We start from the raw sequence: 20,531 nt of genomic DNA on the forward strand, positions 1-20,531 counted from the left end.
GTAAACCTTAGAACTGGAAAGAATCAGCAAAAGGCAGGGGGAAGAATCAAGTTTGGGAAATCCATGCACTATTAATCACAGAATAGGTTGAATAGCATATATCGAGAAATGCAGTCAAACCACCAAGTCTGGAGGGGGAGGATATTATTAGATGGAAAAGAACTGAAAGGGAGAAAATGAGAAAAAAATGCCTGAATTTCACAAAATAGGGCAATGTGTTTATGTTAGGCATCAATACCAAAATGATTAACAAAGCAATTACTCACCAAAGGAATTTAAAACATGTTTATACATACTGTAAATTTTATCACATATTGCATAAATATTCCTGAAGTCAAATCCTGAGACATACTTGTTGGTACAAAAGGGGCATAAAATCTCCCACATAAATTATTAGCAATCCTCTTCAACAGCAATTAGTTATAGCTACATATTTTTATGCTCATCCAAATACCTTGTTTGGACATACCTCCATACAAAATTAACACCTGAACACAGTTACATCCCTTGGTGCCATAAATTTAGATTTGATTCTTTTAGAGTACCCAAGACTTCCCTGGATTGTGTGCTTCAGTATCTCACAAGCCATTTTACCTTTTATTATAGAATCATAGATAGCTCAAGCACAGAAATAGGCCATTTGGAACATCAGGTGTGCATTGATGCTTTCCTCCAGATGAGCCCCTTAGTCTAATTCCACTCACCTACTCACTCTCCAGAACCAAGAGGTTATTCCCATCAAAAAAGATTGAATAGGCCGGGGCTCTTTTCCCTAGAAAAGAGCAAGCGGACAGGTAACCTGATAGAGGTCTTCAAGATAATGGAAGGGTTTGATAGGATAGTCGTAGAGAAAATGTTTTCACTTGTGGGGGAGACCATTAGTAGGGGCCATAAATGTAAGATAGTCACTAATAAATCCAATGGGGAATTCAGGAGAAACTTCTTTACCCAGAGAGTGGTGAGAATGTGAAACTCACTACCACAAGGAGTAGTTGAAGCGAATAGCATAGATGCATTTAAGGGGAAGCTAAATAAGTACATGATAGAGAAATAATTAGAAGGATGTGTTGATGGAATTAGAAGACGACGGGTGGGAGTGAGGCTTATGTGGAGCAGAAACACTGGCATGGACCTGTTGGGCCAAATGGTATTTACAGCACAGAAATGGGCTATGTAATACTACGTAAACCTCAATATTTCTCTTTTGATAAGCAACTATCAAATTCCTTTTCAGAACTACTTCTGAAGGGTAATTTTGTGAGACAAGGAGGCATCAATTGCCATTTATGGATCTATTATATACATCAAGAACACAAGTCCAATGTTAGCTATCACTGCTCAAAAGGCTGCTCAAAACAGAAAACTATTCAAAACAAATGCAACTGTATAAATTAGAAGAAAAAACAGATTAAACAGCGAGTTCAATACTGTAATCTAATTTCTCAAGTTCAAGTAGCTGCTTCAGACAGTCCAAGCTTCATTTTCATTATTTAAGACATTTGAATCCCTTCATTGCAGCACATCCCATTCTTAATCAGCAATAACATGCACCAACTACAATGTCACATCTTATCTCAATTCAATCACAGGAACTGTTCACTGTAATACTCACTGTGGAACAAAGTACACAGCTTTGCTGTGCAAACTATATAGGCTATCCAGAGTTCCAGCAACAAATCTGGGACGGTTGTGGAATACTGATAAATTATAAAAGAAACACTTCGCTTGGATATCTGTCACAGCTTTGTAAAGTCTACAGATGTAAAATAGAAGACATATTCCCTGTAACATCCGGTAATATAAATCCTAACTCACATAAATTGTGCTTCTCAAATCACGTGGAACAATATTATTTAGAATCAAGTTACATTATTCAGTTATCGAAATCCAATGTCCATCATAGCGCTCACTGCAATAAAAGCAGAAAATTACAAAAAATGGTAAATGCTGTTAATTTGTCTTTGTTATGAAACAGAGTGTGCGAAGAAACAAGCATTGGAATATATAGCTTTGCATTACCTTAAGTTCCGAACTGGTAGGGGATTATGGAAATTTAATGATCATAGAGATGCCACATTTTGACATGTGGTCAACTTACAAATGTTAAAACTTAGGCTTAGGGACAGAAAAATTGATTAACTTCCTGCATAGTATAATGGGTGAGTTAGCAGGACACAATTTGTATAAAGATAGTGAATATTGATTTTAAAACGTATGACTTTTTTTAAAAAAGTAGTTAACTTAGAGATCGACAGTAAATCAAGGTTATGGCTCATTATTTGTAGTTCTTCCCCCAACCCGCCCCCACAAGATCTTTAGCCCTTAAGGCACTGCTGCGGTGTAATGCACCAAAGTCACCAGGACCACTTTGGTACTTCACCCAAGGGTTGCTGAGTGAGTTGAGAAAGGGTTGTTGGGGAATTGTCTCGCACTGAAGACTACAAAGACCTGTTGGGTTCCAGAGGTTGCTGGTCTTCAAATCCTTCCACGGCCTCAACTGACTTACCTCAACAACCTCCTCCAGCCTTGTAAGGCCTCTAAAAGATTCAACTTGCGTACAGAGCCTGGCATGAAAAAGAAAATCAGACTGCGTTGGCTCTTCCACAATTGTCAAACTATGTCCTTCCATCAGTTAGTTGACAAATTTCAACTCCTTTAGGTGCCTTCAGCTGTCTACGTCGCAAGCTCTGGAATTTCCTTCCTCAACCTCTTTTTCCACTCTACCAACCTCTCCTCCTCCAAGATGTTCCTTAAAACATACTTCTTTGACCAAACTTTTGGTCACCTGTCCTAAATATCTCCCTATGCTGCTCGGTGTCAAATTTTGTCTGATAACATGTAGCACCTTGGGATGTTTTACTACGTTAAGGCTAAATCTTTCGGATGAGAGGCCCCGTCTGCTCTCTCAGGTGGACGTAAAAGATCCCGTGGCACTATTCCGAAAAAGAGCAAGGGAGTTATTCCTGGTGTTCTGGGCAAAATTTATGCCACAATCAACATAACAAAAACAACAGCTTATCTGGTCATTAACACATTGCTGTTTGTGGGAGCTTGCCTGTGCGCAAATTGGCTGCCACGTTTCCCACATTACAACAGTGACTACACTCCAAAAGTACTTCATTGGCTGTAAAGCACTTGGAGACATCTGGTGATCATGAAAATACAAGTCTTTTGTTCTTCCCACACAAAAACACTACAATGAACATGAAAACTGATGAGCACTGCAACACACATAAAATGTCCTGTAAAAATTACATAATTATATTTACAAACATTCTGCAGCATTCATAAGTTAATACAGCATAATATATTTAACTATGAAAATACAAGATTCAGTTCATGGAATACATCATCAAAACTAACTCAGGGTCAACAGAAAGATAATACCCAGTTTAGAAAAGGCAAATCTTGGCAGGAAGATGCGGCGGCAAAGAAAGAGAGAAGGGGGCAGAAAGTCTTGAATTTCAAGTTTGGATTTATGTATAACAATGTAAATTTGATTTCAAATAGAAAAATAGATCTAACAGTCATCTTCCCCTGCACTAAATCAGTTTAACAGATAAACCCACATATAAGTAATAGTGTTTAAAATAAATTAAAGACATATTACTTCCACGTGAATACTTTCACCCGCCTTCCCTCCTGCCCAGACCTGCTGTGCTCCCTCACAGTGCCAGCTTCAATTAGGGCACCACACTTCTTCATAATGCTTCAAACCCCAAGGCTATCTTGTGGTACTGGTTCAGAGTGCTGAGGGCCAGTATAGTGCTAGCTCAAAGCGCCCCAGGCCCACCACTTTCCCTGCAAGGTCGGTTGCTCCTATGCTGGCTCTGATGGTTCTTGTTCGCATTTTGTATGTCTGGAGTTTTGCCAAGTTTGGTTTGCAATGCTACTATTGGCGATTCAAGATTAATCCACAAAAAGCAGCAAATACAAATCTTTTACAGACTCCAGGCAATGAAATTCAAATATGTAAAACCAGAGGAGCTAAAAAAAATGCTAAAACTTAATCCGGGGCTTCTCAGAAATAAGGCCAACTCGAAGTCTTGTACTCTTGCTGCTCCCGTGAGACCTCCAAGATCTTGGCTTGACATCAATTGAGCTGAAAATGCAGAGGCCAATATCAAATTCTTAAATTTTCCAATGCTGCAAATTTACACAGAAAATGTGCACCAAAAAGAGAGTTATGGTTGGATGAATTTTCAAAAGGTGTTCGATGATGTGCCACATAACAGGTTTGCCAGCAAAAGTGAAGCCCATGGAATAAAAGGGACAGTTGCAGCTGGATACGAAATTGGCTAAGTGACGGAAAGAGAGAGTAGTGGTGAACTGTTGTTTTTCGGACCCGACATCAGTTCAGAGACCATTGCTTTTCTTACTATACATTAATAATTTGGACTTGGGTGCACAGGGTACAATTTCAAAATTTGCAGATGACAAAACTTGGAGATAGACAGGATAGTGAAATGGGCAGGCACATGGCAGATGAAATTTAATGCAGAAAAGTGTGAAGTGATGCATTTTGGTAGAAATAATAAGGAAAGGACATAAACCAAGTGGTGCAATCCTAAAGGGATGCACGAACAGAGAGACCTGGGAGGTATGTGTGCACAAATTGTTGAAGGTGGCAGGGCAGGTTGAGAAACCAGGTAAAACGGCTTACAGGATCCTGGGCTTCAGAAAGAGAGAAATAGAGTACAAAAGTGTGGAAATTATGATGAACCTGTATAAAACACTGGTTCGGCCCCAACTGGAGTATTGTGTCCAATTCTGGACACCACACTTTAGGAAGGATGTGAAAGCCTTAGAGGTTGCAGAAATGATTTAGGAGAATTATTCCAGGAATGAGGGACTCCAGTTACATTGATAGACTGGAGAAGCTCAGGTTGTTCTCCTTGGAGCAGAGAAGACGAAGGAGATTTGATAGAGGTGTTAAAAATCATGAGGGGTCTGGACAGAGTAGTTAGAAAGAAACTGTTCCCATTCTGGATGAAATAAACATAGTGAGAGAGGAAGTATTAAGGGGTTTAGCAGCTTTGAAAATAGATAAGTCCCCAGGCCCAGATGAAATGCACCCCAGGCTGCTGAGCGAACCAAGAGGAAATAGCAGAGGCCTTGACCATCATTTACCAGTCCTCTTTGGATTTGGGCATGGTGCCAGAGGATTGGAGGACTACTAATGTGGTACCCTTGTTTAAGAAAGGAGCAAGGGATAGGCCAAGTAATTAATTACAGGCCTGTCAGCCTAACCTCAGTGGTGGGAAAATTATTGGAAAAAATCCTGAAAGACAGAATAAATCTACATTTGGAAAGGCAAGGATTAATTAGGGACAGTCAGCGCGGATTTGTTGAGGAAAGATCGTGTTTGACTAACCTGATTGAATTTTTTGAGGAGTAACCAAGAGGGTCAATCAAGTTAGTGCGTACGATGTATTGTATATGGACTTTAGCAAAGCTTTTGATAAGGTCCCACATGGTGGACTGGTCACGCAGGTCACCCTGGGATCCAAGATAAAGTGGCAAGTTGGATCTAAAATTGGCTGAAAGGTAGGAAGCAAATGGTAATGGTTGATGTAAATTTTGTGACCGGAAGGATGTTTCCAGTGGGGTTTCCGCAGGGCTCAGTACTGGGTCCCTGCTTTTTATGGTATGTATCAATGATTTAGATTTGAATATAGGGAGTATGATTAAGAAGTTTGCAGATGACACTAAAATTGGCTGCATGGTTGATAATGAAGAAGAAATTCATGGGCTGCAGGAGGATATCAATCTACTGGTCAGGTGGGCAGAGCAGTGGCAAATAGAATTTAATTCCGAGAAGTGTGAGGCAATGCACTTTGGGAGGGCTAATAAGGAAAGCGTATACACATTAAGCGGTCGGCCACTTAATAGTGTAAATGAACAAAGGGACCTTGGAGTGCTTGTCCACAGATCCCTGAAAGTAGCAGGCCAGGTGGATAAGGTAGTTAAGAAGGCATATGGAATGCTTGCCTTTATTGGTCGAGGCATAGAATATAAGAGCAGGAAGGTTATGCTTAAATTGTATAATACGTTGGTTAGGCCACAGCTGAAGTACTGCGTGCAGTTCTGGTCGCCATATTTTAGGAACGACATGATTGCACTTGAGAGGGTGCAGAGGGGATTTACAAGGATGCTGCCTGAAATGGAGAATCTTAGTTATAAGGACAGATTGGATAGGCTGGGTTTGTTCTCATTGGAACAGAGGAGGTTGAGAGGAGACCTTATTGAGGTGTACAAAACATTGAGGGGCCTGGACATAGTGGATAATAAGGGCCTATTTCCATTGATGGAGGGGTCTATTACGAGGGGGCATAGTTTTAAGGTGGTTGATGGAAGGTTTAGAGGGGATTTGAGGGACGGCTTCTTTACGCAGAGAGTTGTGGGGATCTGGAACTCACTGCCTGGAAGAGTGGTGGATACAGAAACCCTCACCACTTTGAAGAGATGGTTGGATGGGCACTTAAAGTGCCGTAACCTGCAGGGTTACAGACCTAGAGCTGGTAATTGGGATTACACTGGATAACCTCTTGTTGGCCAGTGCAGATAGGATGGTAAATACTGCAGGGAATTGAATACGGCCAGGGTGATCTTCTGGACTGGTTTCGATCACCTGGATGGATCAGAGAGGAATTTTCCCAGATTTTTTTCCCCTAAATTGGCCTGGGCTTTTATCTGTTTTTTTGCCTCTCCCAGGAAATAACATGGCTCCGGTTGGGGTGGAGTGTAGAATGTTTCAGTTTAAGGGGTGTCGCAATTGTGTGGGGCGGACTGGTTGGGCTGGGTGCTCTTTACCTTTCCGCTATTGTCCATTGTTCATTGGTTTATATGTAACCTTCAGGGCTGCTAACCGTGGGCCATGCGGCTCTTTGTCAGCCGGCGCGGACACGATGGGCCGAAATGGGCTTGTTCTGCGCTGTAATTTCTATGTTTCTATCTTTCTGTTGGCAGAAGGGTCGAGAACCAGACGACAGAGATTTAAGGTGATTGGCAAAAGAGCCAAAGACGACGCAAGAAAAAACATTTTTACTCAGCGAGTGGTTAAGATCTGGAATGCACTGCCTGAAAGGGTGGTGGAGGCAGACTCAATTTTATCTTTCAAAAGGGAGTTGGCCAAGTACCTGAAGGAGAAGAACTTGTAGGGCTACGGGGAAAAGGCAGGGGAATGGGACTAGCTGAAGGGCCAAATGGCATTCTTCCGTGCTGTAACCATTCTATGATCACCAGCCATGTGCATTAACTAGATGCAATTACTGAGTATATTTTCATTTTGTATCCCACTCAGTAGATAAATCTTGAAAAGTTACTTAACTTGACTGTTTCCTTTAAACTGCATTTATATTTGAAAAAGGTACACTTCATTGAAAATAACAAATGCCATAAAGTTAGTTCTAATTTACTTCTATTGGATTTTTAGTACAATTTGGCTTTACTATAATGTACCAGGCTGACTTCATTGAGTTGATTTTTTTTTAAAAGGAGATCACTAATAAGGTAGATAAGGGACTGTCTATTGATGTAATCCAGAAGGAATTTGATACGATTCCAGACAAGAAATTATCAAAAATAACGGTGCATGGGAATGGAGGTAGCCTTTTGATTTGGGTTGGAAATTGATTGGGAGGTAGGAGACAGAGATTGGGGATAAAGGGCAGGTACTCGAATTGGTGGGATGTGACAAGCAGTGTTCCCCAGGGTTCGGTTCTGGGCCGTAACTTTTCACCATATTTAATAATTATTTGGATGAAGGAACAGAATTGCTTGTACAAGTTTGTAGATGACACTAAGTTAGGAGGGACAGTACGTAGTAGATAGAAGCAGGAAGTTGCAAAGGGACAAATAGATTAGGCGAGTGGACAAAACTACAGTAAATGGAGTTCAATGTGGACAAGTGTGAGGTCATCCACTTTGGACCCAAGAAAGATAAATCGGAGTATTTTCTAAATGGCGAGAAACTAGAAACTGTAGAGGACCAAAGAGATTTGGGATTCCAGGTACACAAATCATTAAAAGCCAGTACAGGTACAAAAAGCAATCAAAAAGGCTAATGGAATGTTGACCTTTATCTCAAGGGGGCTGGAATACAAAGGGGAACCAGTTCTGGATTGGTTGTAGAGCCTTGGTCAGACCCCATTCGGAGTACTGCACTTCATAAATTATATATTGGCCTTGGGAGGGGGCGTGCAGCGCAGATTCACCAGAATGGTACCGGGGCTTAGGGGATAAAATTATGAGGACAGGTTATATGAACTTGACTTATTCCCTTGAGGTTCAGATCAGCCATGATCTAACTGAATGATGGAGCAGACACGAGGGGCTGAATGGCCTACTCCAGTTCCTAGTGGATAGGGGATATAAACTTAACAAATACTCTGATTTTCGCTCCGCAGTATAGTTTTCCCACTCAGCTTCTTTACAACCTCTTTTACTTTCACTGAGCAGTCTTTTTAAGTGCTGCATTTCTCAAACAGTGAATGAAGTTTCCAGCTGGTTACTAGAACAACGGCCCATGCATAAACTGCTCACTAACACTCTCTCCCCTTGATTACTTCAATTAACAGATTGATGGGGGGGGGGGGGGAAAGAAGAGATGGGGGCGGGGGGGGGGGGAGAAGGAGAGATTTGGCGGGGGCGGAAGAGAAAGAGATGGGGGGGGGGAATAGCAATGGGGGTGGCGAGCAAAGAGGGGGAAAAAAAAGAGGGGAAGAGAGAGAGAGATTGCAATTATGGCGCTACCCATACACACACAAACCGTAAAATGGAAGACAGATACCAACCTTGTACTTCATGGACAATTCATTGAAGACATGATGGAATTCAAATACCTTGGCTTAAGAATGGCATCCTCTGTAAGCGATGTTGAACTTTAGGTCTCCTGCTTGAAGTGCTTTCCGGAAACTAAAGAAAATATGGAAATCTAGGTTCACCTCACTCCATGAAAAGTGAACCTTTTCAAATCATTTTTCCATGAAGCACTGAAAGAAGCTTTTTTGCCCAATCACTCGCATCTCACCCAATAGTGTGACCAACTATTTAGACTCTGCTCATCATAAAATGCATTAGCCATTACATATCTCGCTGAATGTCAGAGCTTTTCGTCTGATCAAGAATTATTTTCCACGTGATTGAAGACAAGATCCCTGCAATCAACAGAAAGTACTAGAGGTAAACTTCAGTTTCTTTACCAAGTGCACCAGACTGCGAAGCAGCTATCGTTAAACTTGAAGATCCAAAGTGCTACCTCCAAACTGAACACTGTCAAATAAACTCAGTAGCCTGGTGATCTGCAGTTATATGCACCATTTACAGCACAGAAAGCAAATCAAGAACGAAAGAGATAAAACAAAACTACCAGAAAAAATCCAATTCAGGTGCTATGGCAGGGAATAAAATGGGATAAGAAGAAAAGGAAAAGAAAGGAACTAAAGGTAGGCATAAAGCAGTGAAAGAAAATTAAGAGGAATGAGGTATTTTAAAACTCATGGCACAGTTGCAAAATTGACTACTCATGTATGTATTATTAAGTCCATTTTTAAATGAAATTCCCCTTGTACTCCATATGCACAGTAAATTAACTCCAGCAAAACATGCATGGTATGTTTTTAAGACAACTGCCCCTTTAAAAGAATTTCGCATTATCCCATCATGCAACTTATCTATCCCTCACCATACTGCCCATTGCTTGAATGAAAAGTTGCAGTTTCAAATAATATATTGAAATATGCAGTCTTTCAACAACATGACAGGATACATTTATATACACATTGAATAACAGGTTTCATTTGTTGTCCCTGGGGGACCAAAAATTACCCACATTTTTGTCAAGGTAATGAGTTTAGCAGCCAAATTTATCCAGGTCTGATGCTATTCTCTTTATGACTGGGAACATGAGTGCATTTATAAGTCTACTGGCCTGGACATTCTTTGCACAACTAGTCCATTTCACACAATGCAAGTGTAGCTTGTGAAATGCAGCTGCTTGGGGCACGGAGGGGGCGGGAACAGGATTGAATATTAATGCAAATTATAATGCTGGGACACATCAGGATATTAATCTATAGCAGGTTGGAGGTAAGAAAGGAGTGAATAAATTCTGCTAAATACCAGAGGCTCAAAATAAAGTTTTCCTGAACATTCATTTCACATATGAGGTGACATAACTGGTATCATAATCATTATTCAGTGACCTCTGCTAGAAATGTGACTGTCAAAAAAAAGTTTTGGCTCGCCTGTGATTTATATATAACTTGGGTAAGGTGCATTGAAATCTGTTAACAGCTTTATTTCCTTGCATCTGTGTATGAGACATTAAATTCCCCTGCCATTCCTCAGCAGTCTGCATCATCTTCATCCATTAATATACAAAACACAACATTTTGCACAGTACTTACATTAGGGTGGCTGCATCTGCAGTGATGATATCAGAGGAGTGACAGGGATATTATGCTTTCAAGCATCAACACAGTGCTGTAGAGTGGTAGAATGCAGGGTCAGTCTCCCCCACTTCACTGAATTCTTGATCTCTGCTCTGGAGAAGGCCAGTACAGCCTTCACAGAGCTGCTCTTTTGTTTTGTCTGGAAGCTAATCAACCAACAGAAGGAGTGCTGATGCAGGAAGAAGCCAAGCATCTCCTTTGCTAAATAACAAATTTGGAGTGCAGGGCAGAAAGAGGGGTAAATTCATGCCCCCCCCCCCCCCCCCACCGAACCCCCAAAAAGAAACATACCCATAGAGCCAACCATCTATTTACAGGCCACTGACCAAACAACAGTTGTCACATCCAAGCACTAGGTGGTTAATGTTCTTCTGATGCAAATATTGATGGAATTGGACCAGTACATATTCCAGCATGGTGAATAACCACTTTATGGGCTCAATTTTGCCCAAAGCCGTTTTCTGGCATATTGCCAGAGTTACGCCCGTTTTTCTCGGCCAAAATAATTTGGCAAAGTTTCCCCAATCTATAATTTGAATTTGGCGCCACGCAGCGTGTCCAGTCGCCTCGGGGGGGGGGGGGGGGGGGGGGGGGGGGGGGGAGTCTGCTGTCTGCACCGAAAAACGATGCTGCACCTTCTGCGCACGCGTGGGGGGAAAAAAAGCTAGGTTTCTGATGTCGTTGCAATGGACGTGCAGGCACAGTACAGCTCTGAGTTGACAGTTATTTTTAAAGAGCCAGTTGTATGTATTACAAGTGCTGCGTGAGAGCATTGGAAAAATCACAGCTGCAGCAGTACAAGATGCAACGCGGTGCAAGGACCAAATATTTCTTACAGGATGAAGTGGAGGCACTAGTTACTGTGATTGAGACCAGATGGCAGGAGCTGAACACCAGCAGAGGTCACATAAAAGTTCCACCCAAAGAAACGCTGGAACCAAGTTGCAGAAGAGTACTACGCAATGGTAACCACCACAAAATCTGGAGGGCAGTGTAAAAAGTGGCAGGACCTTGGTCAAGCAGTTAATGTAAGTAATATTTTCATTTATTCACTTGAAGTTGGAGTTAGCTGCTGCAATAAGGGAACACACCCAGATGTCGTGCTCATTGACAGAATCAACTGGCACTCCCACTCCAACCTCTGAAGAGCCCAAAGCCAGGCCCTCCAACTTGACGCCGATGCCCACCTGCCCCCCCTCCATAACAGGTGCGCACTATCCGAGATCTTAGAAAGAATAAGCTTGGTACCAAGTCCAGAAATACTGCGCCAGCGTCTGCGGGCAGGGGTGGTGGCGTGTCCAAGGCCAAGCACAGAGGACAACCATACAATTATTTTTGTTACTGTTCTCAAATTAAAAAGTTTTTGGGAATTATGTAAATTTACAAGTTTAAAAGTTTGCAAGTGATCTTAAAGTAAAGTTTGATACAAGAATAATTTTATTGAAGTTAGTTTAAGGGACAAAAGAACTGTTTGTTAAACTTTAGAATAAAATATATTTTACATTAAAACTGAATCATTTCCATGATTTCTTCCATTCTTAACACAACTTTTGAAGTAAAGAATAATTTCCGTCATTTGTTCCATTAACACAACATTACGGAGCAGCTCCAAACAGTAAACATGGTCCATGTGGAATAGTTGTCGCTGAGCCCTCAGGCAGCTAAGCGTTCACAGATGAGCTGCTAGCGCAAGGCTCGAGCAATCGTTAAAAGGGCCACGGTGGCCTGCCCTCCTCCGCCATCGTGCTCTAGCCTCAGGCACTTGCATGGCTTCCTCCTCCTCCTGCTAGTTAATCTGCATCATCATCATCAGCCACTCTCACCGCAGGTGGGTCTTCCACTACCAGGTGCTGCTGCCTCATGATGGCTAAGTTGTGCAGCATGCAGCACACAGCACACAACAGTGAACTGACTGACAACCTCAGCAGAGTACAGCAAGTAGCTTCAGGAATGGTCAAGATGTCAATGGTCCTCTCTATGATGCTGCATGTCGCAATGTGCGACATGTTGTATTCCCGGTCAGCTGCCGCGTAGGGGCGTCATGAGCCAGGTGGCGAGGCCGTACCCTTTATCTCCCAGAAGCAAGCTCTGCCCTTCTGGCTGCTGCTGAAACATGGTAGAATTAACACTGTCGCGTAGTATGAACGCAAGTTGTCTCAGGGTATCTTGCATCGACTGACATGATATGATGCACGTCGTCACACACGAACTGTACATTAATGGAGTGGAAGCCTTTTCTGTTCTTGTACATCTCGGAAGGAGCAGGCTCGAGGGGCTAGATGGCCTACTCCTGTTCCTAATTCTTATGGAATGCTCCAAAGGCGATGTGGGTACAATCAATGCAGTCCTGTCCCTTTGGGAAGCCAGCAATCCTGGAGAAGCCCTGACCTGCATTGCTTGGCCGGTAATTGGGAACTTAGTCATTCCTCCGCACATGCAGTGCAGATGTCACCTGGTGAATGCAGACATGTGTTGCATGTTGAGAGATGGTGCACACATCCCCAGTTGTAGCTTGAAACGAGCCGGAGGCATAGAATGAAAGCATAGCTGTAACCTTCACTTCAACTGACAAAGCAGTCCTCCTGATGCTTCTAGGTTGCAGGTCTGCTTTGACCAAATCACAGATCTGTGTTACAACTTCTTTGCAGAAACACAGCCTTCTGACACAATCTGCATCTCTCAGGTGAAGGTACAAACGCCTGTCTCGATATACCCGAGATGGGTAAGGCCGCCTGCCCAGCACCCTATGGGGTCTGATGTTCCTGATGTGATGACATCGAATCAATTGTCTCCTACGTAGCACCATGATGCAGAAGGCTCGCACAAGGTATGGCATTGTCAGTATTGCCCCCATACTTAAACTTTACCTTTGAAAGCTGCTCAAAACAGCAGGAAAGCAGGCAGACAGGACAGGTTTGTATGGATGGACCACACCCAAGGTCTTGTAACTTCTTCTCTTCCCCCACCCCACCCCGCCCCCATTCCCTTAACTAATTGCAGTCTTGTGACTTCTCCCTTTCTCTTCTTACACAGCCCCCACTCCCACTCATTGCAGTCTTCAAAAGCCTTCCGATCGGCACCTCGATCCTCAGGCTCAGTGCATAAGCCTTCCGATCGGCACCTCTCTCTCTCTCTCTCTCTCTCCCCCTCTTCCTCTCTCTCTCTCTCTCCTCTTCCTCCGCCCCCCCCGGCTTGTTTTCCATCTGAGCCAGTGTCCAGGCGCGGGGTCGATTCTGCCGGCCAAAGTTACGACCCTCCAGCCCTGCTTCAAGACGTTCGGTGGTGGCATGAGTAAAAAAAAAGAGAAAACTTCTCTGAAATCCAACAAACTTCCATTTGCTACGTTGACAGGTGAAAAAAAAGTTTAACTTTATTATTGATTTTTAGCGTGTTCTTGACTCCCTCCAAAATCTTCAATTAACAAATGGCATCTTTCAGTGCCAATTTATCAATGTGCGCTGGTTTTCTTAAGTGTCCAGAAAGTTTTTTGGGAGTGGCCAGATACGCCAACCTAGGAGGAAAACATTTTGGTCAAACTGTCAAAAATTATAAAAACCAACACATCCCCCAAGACGTCAAAAAAAAAAAACTGGCCTAGAAAAATCGTGACTAAGTCAGTTACACCGGCACAGATCGCAGGGGGAAACTTTGGGGGAAAAAAATACACCCAAAAAATAGCACGCGCCAAAAAAACGGCGTTAATGACCCAGGAAAATTGAGCCCTATATGATAGAAGGCAGAAATGTAGTGTAAAAATGACAGCAACAACAGCTGAATATGGAGCCCTTGATCGGACTTTGATTTTCCTTCGAGGTGCTTAGATCTTATTTTCGCATGTCCCTGCATTGGGCTATGTCCTTGTATATGCAGTATGCCCTTCGAAAGGATTATTTTGAGGTAAAATCATTTCAAATTCTTGTCCTGGCAGTACTTAGGCTGATGAGTCTTCTTCACCTCCAATTAGATGAGAGAACCGACGCGGATCAATATTGTGTAGCCCCAGTGAGTAATTTTCTGGCCTTCAAATCTCATTCCCCGCTGTGTTCAGCCCACACCCTCTCAACACCAAAATTTAATTCTTCATTCATCCCCCACCCATTGAACAAGTTTTCAACTCTCAACATCCTCTCCCAACGAAAATCCAGCCTCCAATAAGCTCCGACTGCCATTCACTTCCAAACACACCCACTGGCTATAGTTACCTCTCTCAGTCTATCCCTATTCCACTATTTTACTTTTTAATAGTAACTTCCTGCACCGATTTTCCTATTCGCAGGAATTTTGAGTAGCTGTATTCCCCATCCACTATGAGTGAGGGGGGGCGGGGGGAAAAGACAGAGAACGAGAGTGGCGGAAAATGGAGGGGACAGGGGGTCCAGAGCTGGCGGGGGTGGGGGGTGGGGGGGGAAGAGCTCGCGGGAGAACACAGGAGGAAAGAGAAAGGGCCCACTAAATAGTTCGGAGACTTGCCACATAAACTCATTTTATACATGTAGCTTGTATGCCTTTTAGCAGTACATCAATACAGCGAAGACACATCTGTAGTAACTGCAGAAAATGTAAGATCTGAAAGCTATTTTTGACACTCAATAATAATCTCTCTCTACTGAAGGGTGGATTTTATTCGTAAGGTTTTGCTATCAAACAGGTGAATGTGTTCTTCAGGAATCTTACATCAACCCTAACTGAAACCTTCATCAGAATGGTGCATGCTTCCTAGCTAAAAGAACCTAATCATGAAAGCAAACAACAATAATAATCATCCTTTAAATTTACAAGAAAGCATTAGAAAGTTTCTGAGCTCCATAAAACTAGTTTTGGAAAGCACAATTTAGATAAAATCCTATTCTGAATGGTCATGATGTATGTTGATATTCAATGGGAGTGGAAATAGTATATTCTTTGTGCTCATAACCAACGAACACATTTGTGTGACCTAAGCTATGGCTATTAAGAAAACTCTTTAATAGATAATAGATTGTATCCTAGGAATAATGTGCTTCAATTTTCATGTGTTGAGTTTGAGATGGTCATAACTTCTAAATTAGGTTAATTACTTTGAATTTCATGACTATTTGATTGATTCACATTTCTGTTCAATGGAACAGTTCAATTGACAGCTATAAAACTCAACCGTGTTATGATCTGATCATTTTGTTCAAAGTCTTGGCACCATCAGGCTGCCAAAACATTAGGCAACAAGCAGTTTTTATTTCTCATTCGGTGCATTCAAAACTTCAGGTAGAACAATAACTAAAATTCTGGTGAAGCAGAACAATGCATGTTAGTACCTGAACAATTTCCCCCCCACACCTCAAAATGTGATTCCAGGAACGATTGCCACGACAAGAATAGCCTTGCCCCTCTTTATATTTGAACTGCTGCAAGGCCAGGGCTACTACTTCTGCTAAGTTTTCTTTTGTATTTTAGTTTTGAGAGCCTGTAGGCAAGACGAGTGTACACCTCTATCTGGAAGCATTTCATATTAATGATAAACTTAAACTGGTGTGCGGCAAGTATGAGCTGCAGGTTGGTGGGGTGGGACTTGAGGAAGAAACACACATCTTTGAGACTCAGAAACATTGGGGCCAGGTTTCGGCCCGAGTTGCTCCTGTTATTTTGGAGCAACTGGTTTAGAATGGAGCATCTTAGACATTGCAGTTCTCGGCATTTAGTTTGCTCCAGTTCTAGTCAGTTAGAACAGTTTCAGTTTGGAACAGATTTTTTTTTCAAAAGGGGGCGTGTCCGGCCACTTACGACCGTTTTGAAAGTTTAGGCAGTGAAAACTTACTCAGAATGGAGTAAGTGTAGATTTTTGTACGCTCAGAAAAACTTTGCCTACACTTAGAAAATCAGGCGTAGGTTACAAATCAGGCGTAGGGAACAGAGGGGGGGGGAGTTTACAAACATTAACCACTTCAGTTTTACAAATAAAGAGCCATCATCAATAATAAATGATAAATACATCAATAAATCAATAAAAAATAAAAAAAAAAATAAAAAAAACATTTTCTACTCACCGACTGCTGCACCAGGAGCCCTCCAACAGCGTGCTGGGACGGGCCCCCCCCGCAATGTGTCTCTCTCCCTCTGTCTGTCAATGTTTATGTGTTTCTGACAGCGAGGGGGGGGGGGGCGGAGGAGGAGGAGAAGAGAGAGGGAAGGAGGGGAGAGAGGAGGCTGAACGGGCCCGGCCGACGTGAAGAAGCTGGGTTCAAGACTTCGGGCGGGGCCCGCCCCCCAGCAAGATGCCGGGCGGGCGGGCCCCGCCGAAGGAAGAGGGAGCGGACCGGAGTTAAAGGTAGGTGGTCGGGGTGGGTGGGAGTGAGAACTGGGGGGGGGGGGGGGGCGGAAGGGAGTTGAGAGAGCCAGCTGAACAGGGGAGGAAGCTGGAGCCAGAGGCAGGAGCTGGACGAGGGAGGTGCAGCCAGATCTTCGCCGCCCCAGTGAGCCCATTCAGCCAGGGCTAGGGGCGGCGTGCTTCCTCCCACACAGTCTCGGGCGCCTGGAGCTACTGCATATGCGCGCCCACTGTAGCATGCCTGTGCTGTCGTTTTGGCTGCCTGTGACATTCCCTCCCTGATGGCCTGTGCCGTCGTTCCCGCTGCCTCTGTAATTTCCTCCCTCATGTCTCGTGTCACTATTGCTATTTCTACCGTCAGTGCAGTTACTTCATCACCCATCCCACTGATGGTGTTCACGAGTGATCAGGTAAGCTCATTGGTCTCCACACCCAATGCCATCACTTGAGCCACATCTGTTGCACCCTCCATCTCAGGACAGTGTGTGCCTCCCAGTGCTGCTGGAATGCAGTATGGATCATTCAGTGTCCCACCGTCTGAGGTTCCGGGTCCCAGTGCTGCTGGAATGCAGCATGGAACACCCAGGGCCCCGCCGTTCCAGCCTGCGACTCCCAGTGCTGGTGGAATGCAGCGTGTAACACCCACGGCCACACCAACCCAGCCTGCGCCTCCCACTGGAGGGGTTCCGTGAGACAGACCCAGGACGAGGCCAAGGAGAAATGTACCACGCTGTCCAGAGATGGAGGGTGCAACAGATGTGGCTCAAGTGATGGCATTGGGTGCGGGGACCAATGAGCTTACCCGATCACTCATGAACACCGTCAGTGGGGTGGGTGATGAAGTAACTGCACTGACGGTAGAAATAGCAATAGTGACGCGGGACATGAGGGAGGAAATTACAGAGGCAGCGGGAACGACGGCACAGGCCATCAGGGAGGGAATGTCACAGGCAGCCAAAACGATGGCGCAGGTCATCAGGGAGGTAGCTGCTGCAATAAGGGAACACAGCGAGGCCAATCCACTGCCACTCCCATGGCAATCCCCGCACTAGTCGCTACCCAAGCCGTAACCGCCCCCCCACCCACTGCCATGAAACAGTGCACATTCACTGAGGTGTGGATCTGAGATAGGTGCAGCCTTTGTTTGCTGCTGTTGTTGATTTTACTCTTGTCGCTGCTTTCAAATTGAAATTCTTTTGCATGTGATGAAACTTTACAACTTATAAGTGATCTTATAGTGTAAATGTTCTCACATTTTGTAAGTTATTTAATTTCGCACCTAAAAAGTGATCTTGAAGTTTAAGTGATCTTAGAATGTAAGATTTTTCACATTGAAATTGTTTTGTAACTTTACGAGTTTTAAGTGATCTTTAAAGAGTCATATTAAAGTACAGTTTGATTAAAAAAATTACACTAAAGGTGAAGTATATTCTAAAGTTTTCAATAAAATATTTCTTACATTGAAATTGAATCATGTTCCATTAACACAATCCAACATTTAGGAACAGCTGCAAAAAATAAACATGTCAAAGCGGAATAGTAGTCACTGAGCCTTCAGGCAGCAAAGCGTTCACGGATGAGCTGCTGGCGCAAGGCTCGAGCAATCGTTAAAGGAGCACGATGGTCCGCCCTCCTCAGTCATCGTGCTCCGGCCTCAGGCACTGCATGATCTCCTGATCCTCGTCATCATCCTCCTCCATCTCCTCTTCCTCCTGCTCATCACCTGCACCTTCCACATCATCATCATCATCATCATCAGCACACTCACCGCACGTGGGTCGTCGTCTTCTACTATCAGCTGCTGCTGCCTCATGATGGCCAAGTTATGCAGCATGCAGCGCACAACACTGAAGTGACCGACCATCTCAGGGGAGTATTGCAAGTTGCCTCCGGAATGGTCCAGGCATCGGAAACGCTGTTTCAAGATGCCAATGGTCCTCTCGATGATGCTGCGTGTCTTAATGTGCGACATGTTGTATTGATGGTTAGCTTCCGTCTGGGTTACACATTGGGGTGTCATAAGCCAGATGGAGAGGCTGTACCCTTTGTCTCCCAGTCGCCAGCTCTGCCCTTCTGGCTGCTGCTCAAACATGTCAGATATAGCGCTGTCGCGTAGGATGAAAGCATCATGGGTGCTGCTAGGGTATCTTGCATCGACTGACATGATGCACTGCTTGTAGTCACACACGAGCTGCACATTAATGGAGTGGAAGCCTTTTCTATTCCTGAACTGCTCAACATCCTCCACAGGTGCTCGCAAGGCGATGTGGGTACAATCAATGCAACCCTGTACCTTAGGGAAGCCAGCAACCCTGCAGAGGCCCACAGCCCTGTCATGCATTGCTTGTGCAGTCATTGGGAACTTAATAAAGTCATTCCTCCGCGCATACAGTGCAGCCGTGACCTGGCGAATGGAGACCTGTATTGCACCTTGAGAACGGCGCACACATCTCCAGTTGTACCTTGAAACGATCCCGAGGCATGGAAGGAAAGTGCAGCTGTAACCTTCACTACAACAGACAAGGCAGTCCACCTGCTGCTTCTCGGCTGCAACTGTGGTCTCACCAACTCACAGATCTCACGGTCAACTTCTCTGCGGAAACGCAGTCTTAGAAACATAGAAAATAGGTGCAGGAGTGGGCCATTCGAGCCTGCACCACCATTCAATATGATCATGTCTAATCATACAACTTCAGTACCCCATTCCTGCTTTCTCTCCATACCTCTTGATCTCTTTAGCCAGAAGGGCCACATCTAACTCCCTTTTAAATATATCTAATGAACTGGCCTCAACAACTTTCTGTGGTAGAGAACGCCACATGTTCACAATTCTCTGGAGTGAAGAAGTTTCTCTTCATCTCAGTCCTAAATGTTTACCCCTTATCCTTAGACTGTGACCCCTGGTTCTGGACTTCCCCAACATCAGGAACATTCTTCCTGGATCTAGCATGTCCAATCCCATCAGAATTTTATATGTTTCCAAGAGATCCCCTCTCATTCTTCTAAATTCCAGGTGAATATAAGCCTAGTCGATCCAGTCTTTCCTCAAATGTAAGTCCTGCCATCCCGGGAATCAGTCTGGTGAACCTTCGCTGCACTCCCTCAATAGCAAGAATGTCCTTCCTCAGGTTAGGAGATCAAAACTGTACACAATATTCAAGGTGTGGCCTCACCAAGGCCCAGTACAATTGCAGAAAGACCTCCCTGCTCCTATACTCAAATCCTCTTGCTATGAAGGCCAACATGCCATCTGCCTTCACCGCCTGCTGTACTTGCATGCCAACTTTCAATGATTGATGTACCATGACACCCAGGTCTCGTTGCACCTCCCTTTTTCCTAAACTGTCACCATTCAGATAATATTCTGCCTTCCTGTTTTTGCCACCAAAGTGGATAACCGCACATTTATCTATATTATACTGCATCTGCCATGTATTTGCCCACTCACCGAACCTGTCCAAATCACCCTGCAGCCTCTTAGCATCCTCCTCACAGCTCACACTGCCACCCAGCTTAGTGCCATCTGCAAACTTGGAGATATTACATTCAATTCCTCTGTCTAAATCATTAATGTATATTGTAAATAGCTGGGGTACCAGCACTGAGCCCTGCGGCACTCGACAAGTCATTGCCTGCAATTCTGAAAAGGACCAGTTTATTCCTACTCTTTGCTTCCTGTCTGCCAACCAGTTCTCTATCCACGTCAATACATTACCCCCAATACCATGTGCTTTAATTTTGCACACCAATCTCTTGTGTGCGACCTTGTCAAAAGC

General features: G+C 43.9%; 1 protein-coding gene across 7 annotated transcripts in view; it reads right to left on the bottom strand.

Annotated features, from left to right (window-relative positions):
• The window catches only part of LOC139267144 (rho-associated protein kinase 2-like), a 289,307-nt gene that overhangs the window by 213,746 nt on the left and 55,030 nt on the right, over positions 1–20,531 (bottom strand). The window contains exon 1 of one of the 7 annotated variants that reach the window (XM_070884999.1): positions 8,796–8,816. The exons of 5 other annotated variants lie outside the window; for them this stretch is intronic. In XM_070884999.1, the coding sequence (XP_070741100.1) occupies positions 8,796–8,807 (12 nt within the window). In that variant the 5' untranslated portion in view covers positions 8,808–8,816. Of the gene's footprint in view, positions 1–1,815; positions 1,835–8,795; positions 8,817–20,531 lie in introns of those variants that run through there. One more of the 7 variants, XM_070885000.1, reaches the window with a different exon arrangement.

Source organism: Pristiophorus japonicus, chromosome 7 (genome assembly GCF_044704955.1).
Source record: "Pristiophorus japonicus isolate sPriJap1 chromosome 7, sPriJap1.hap1, whole genome shotgun sequence".
In the NCBI taxonomy this organism is placed as follows: domain Eukaryota; kingdom Metazoa; phylum Chordata; class Chondrichthyes; family Pristiophoridae; genus Pristiophorus; species Pristiophorus japonicus.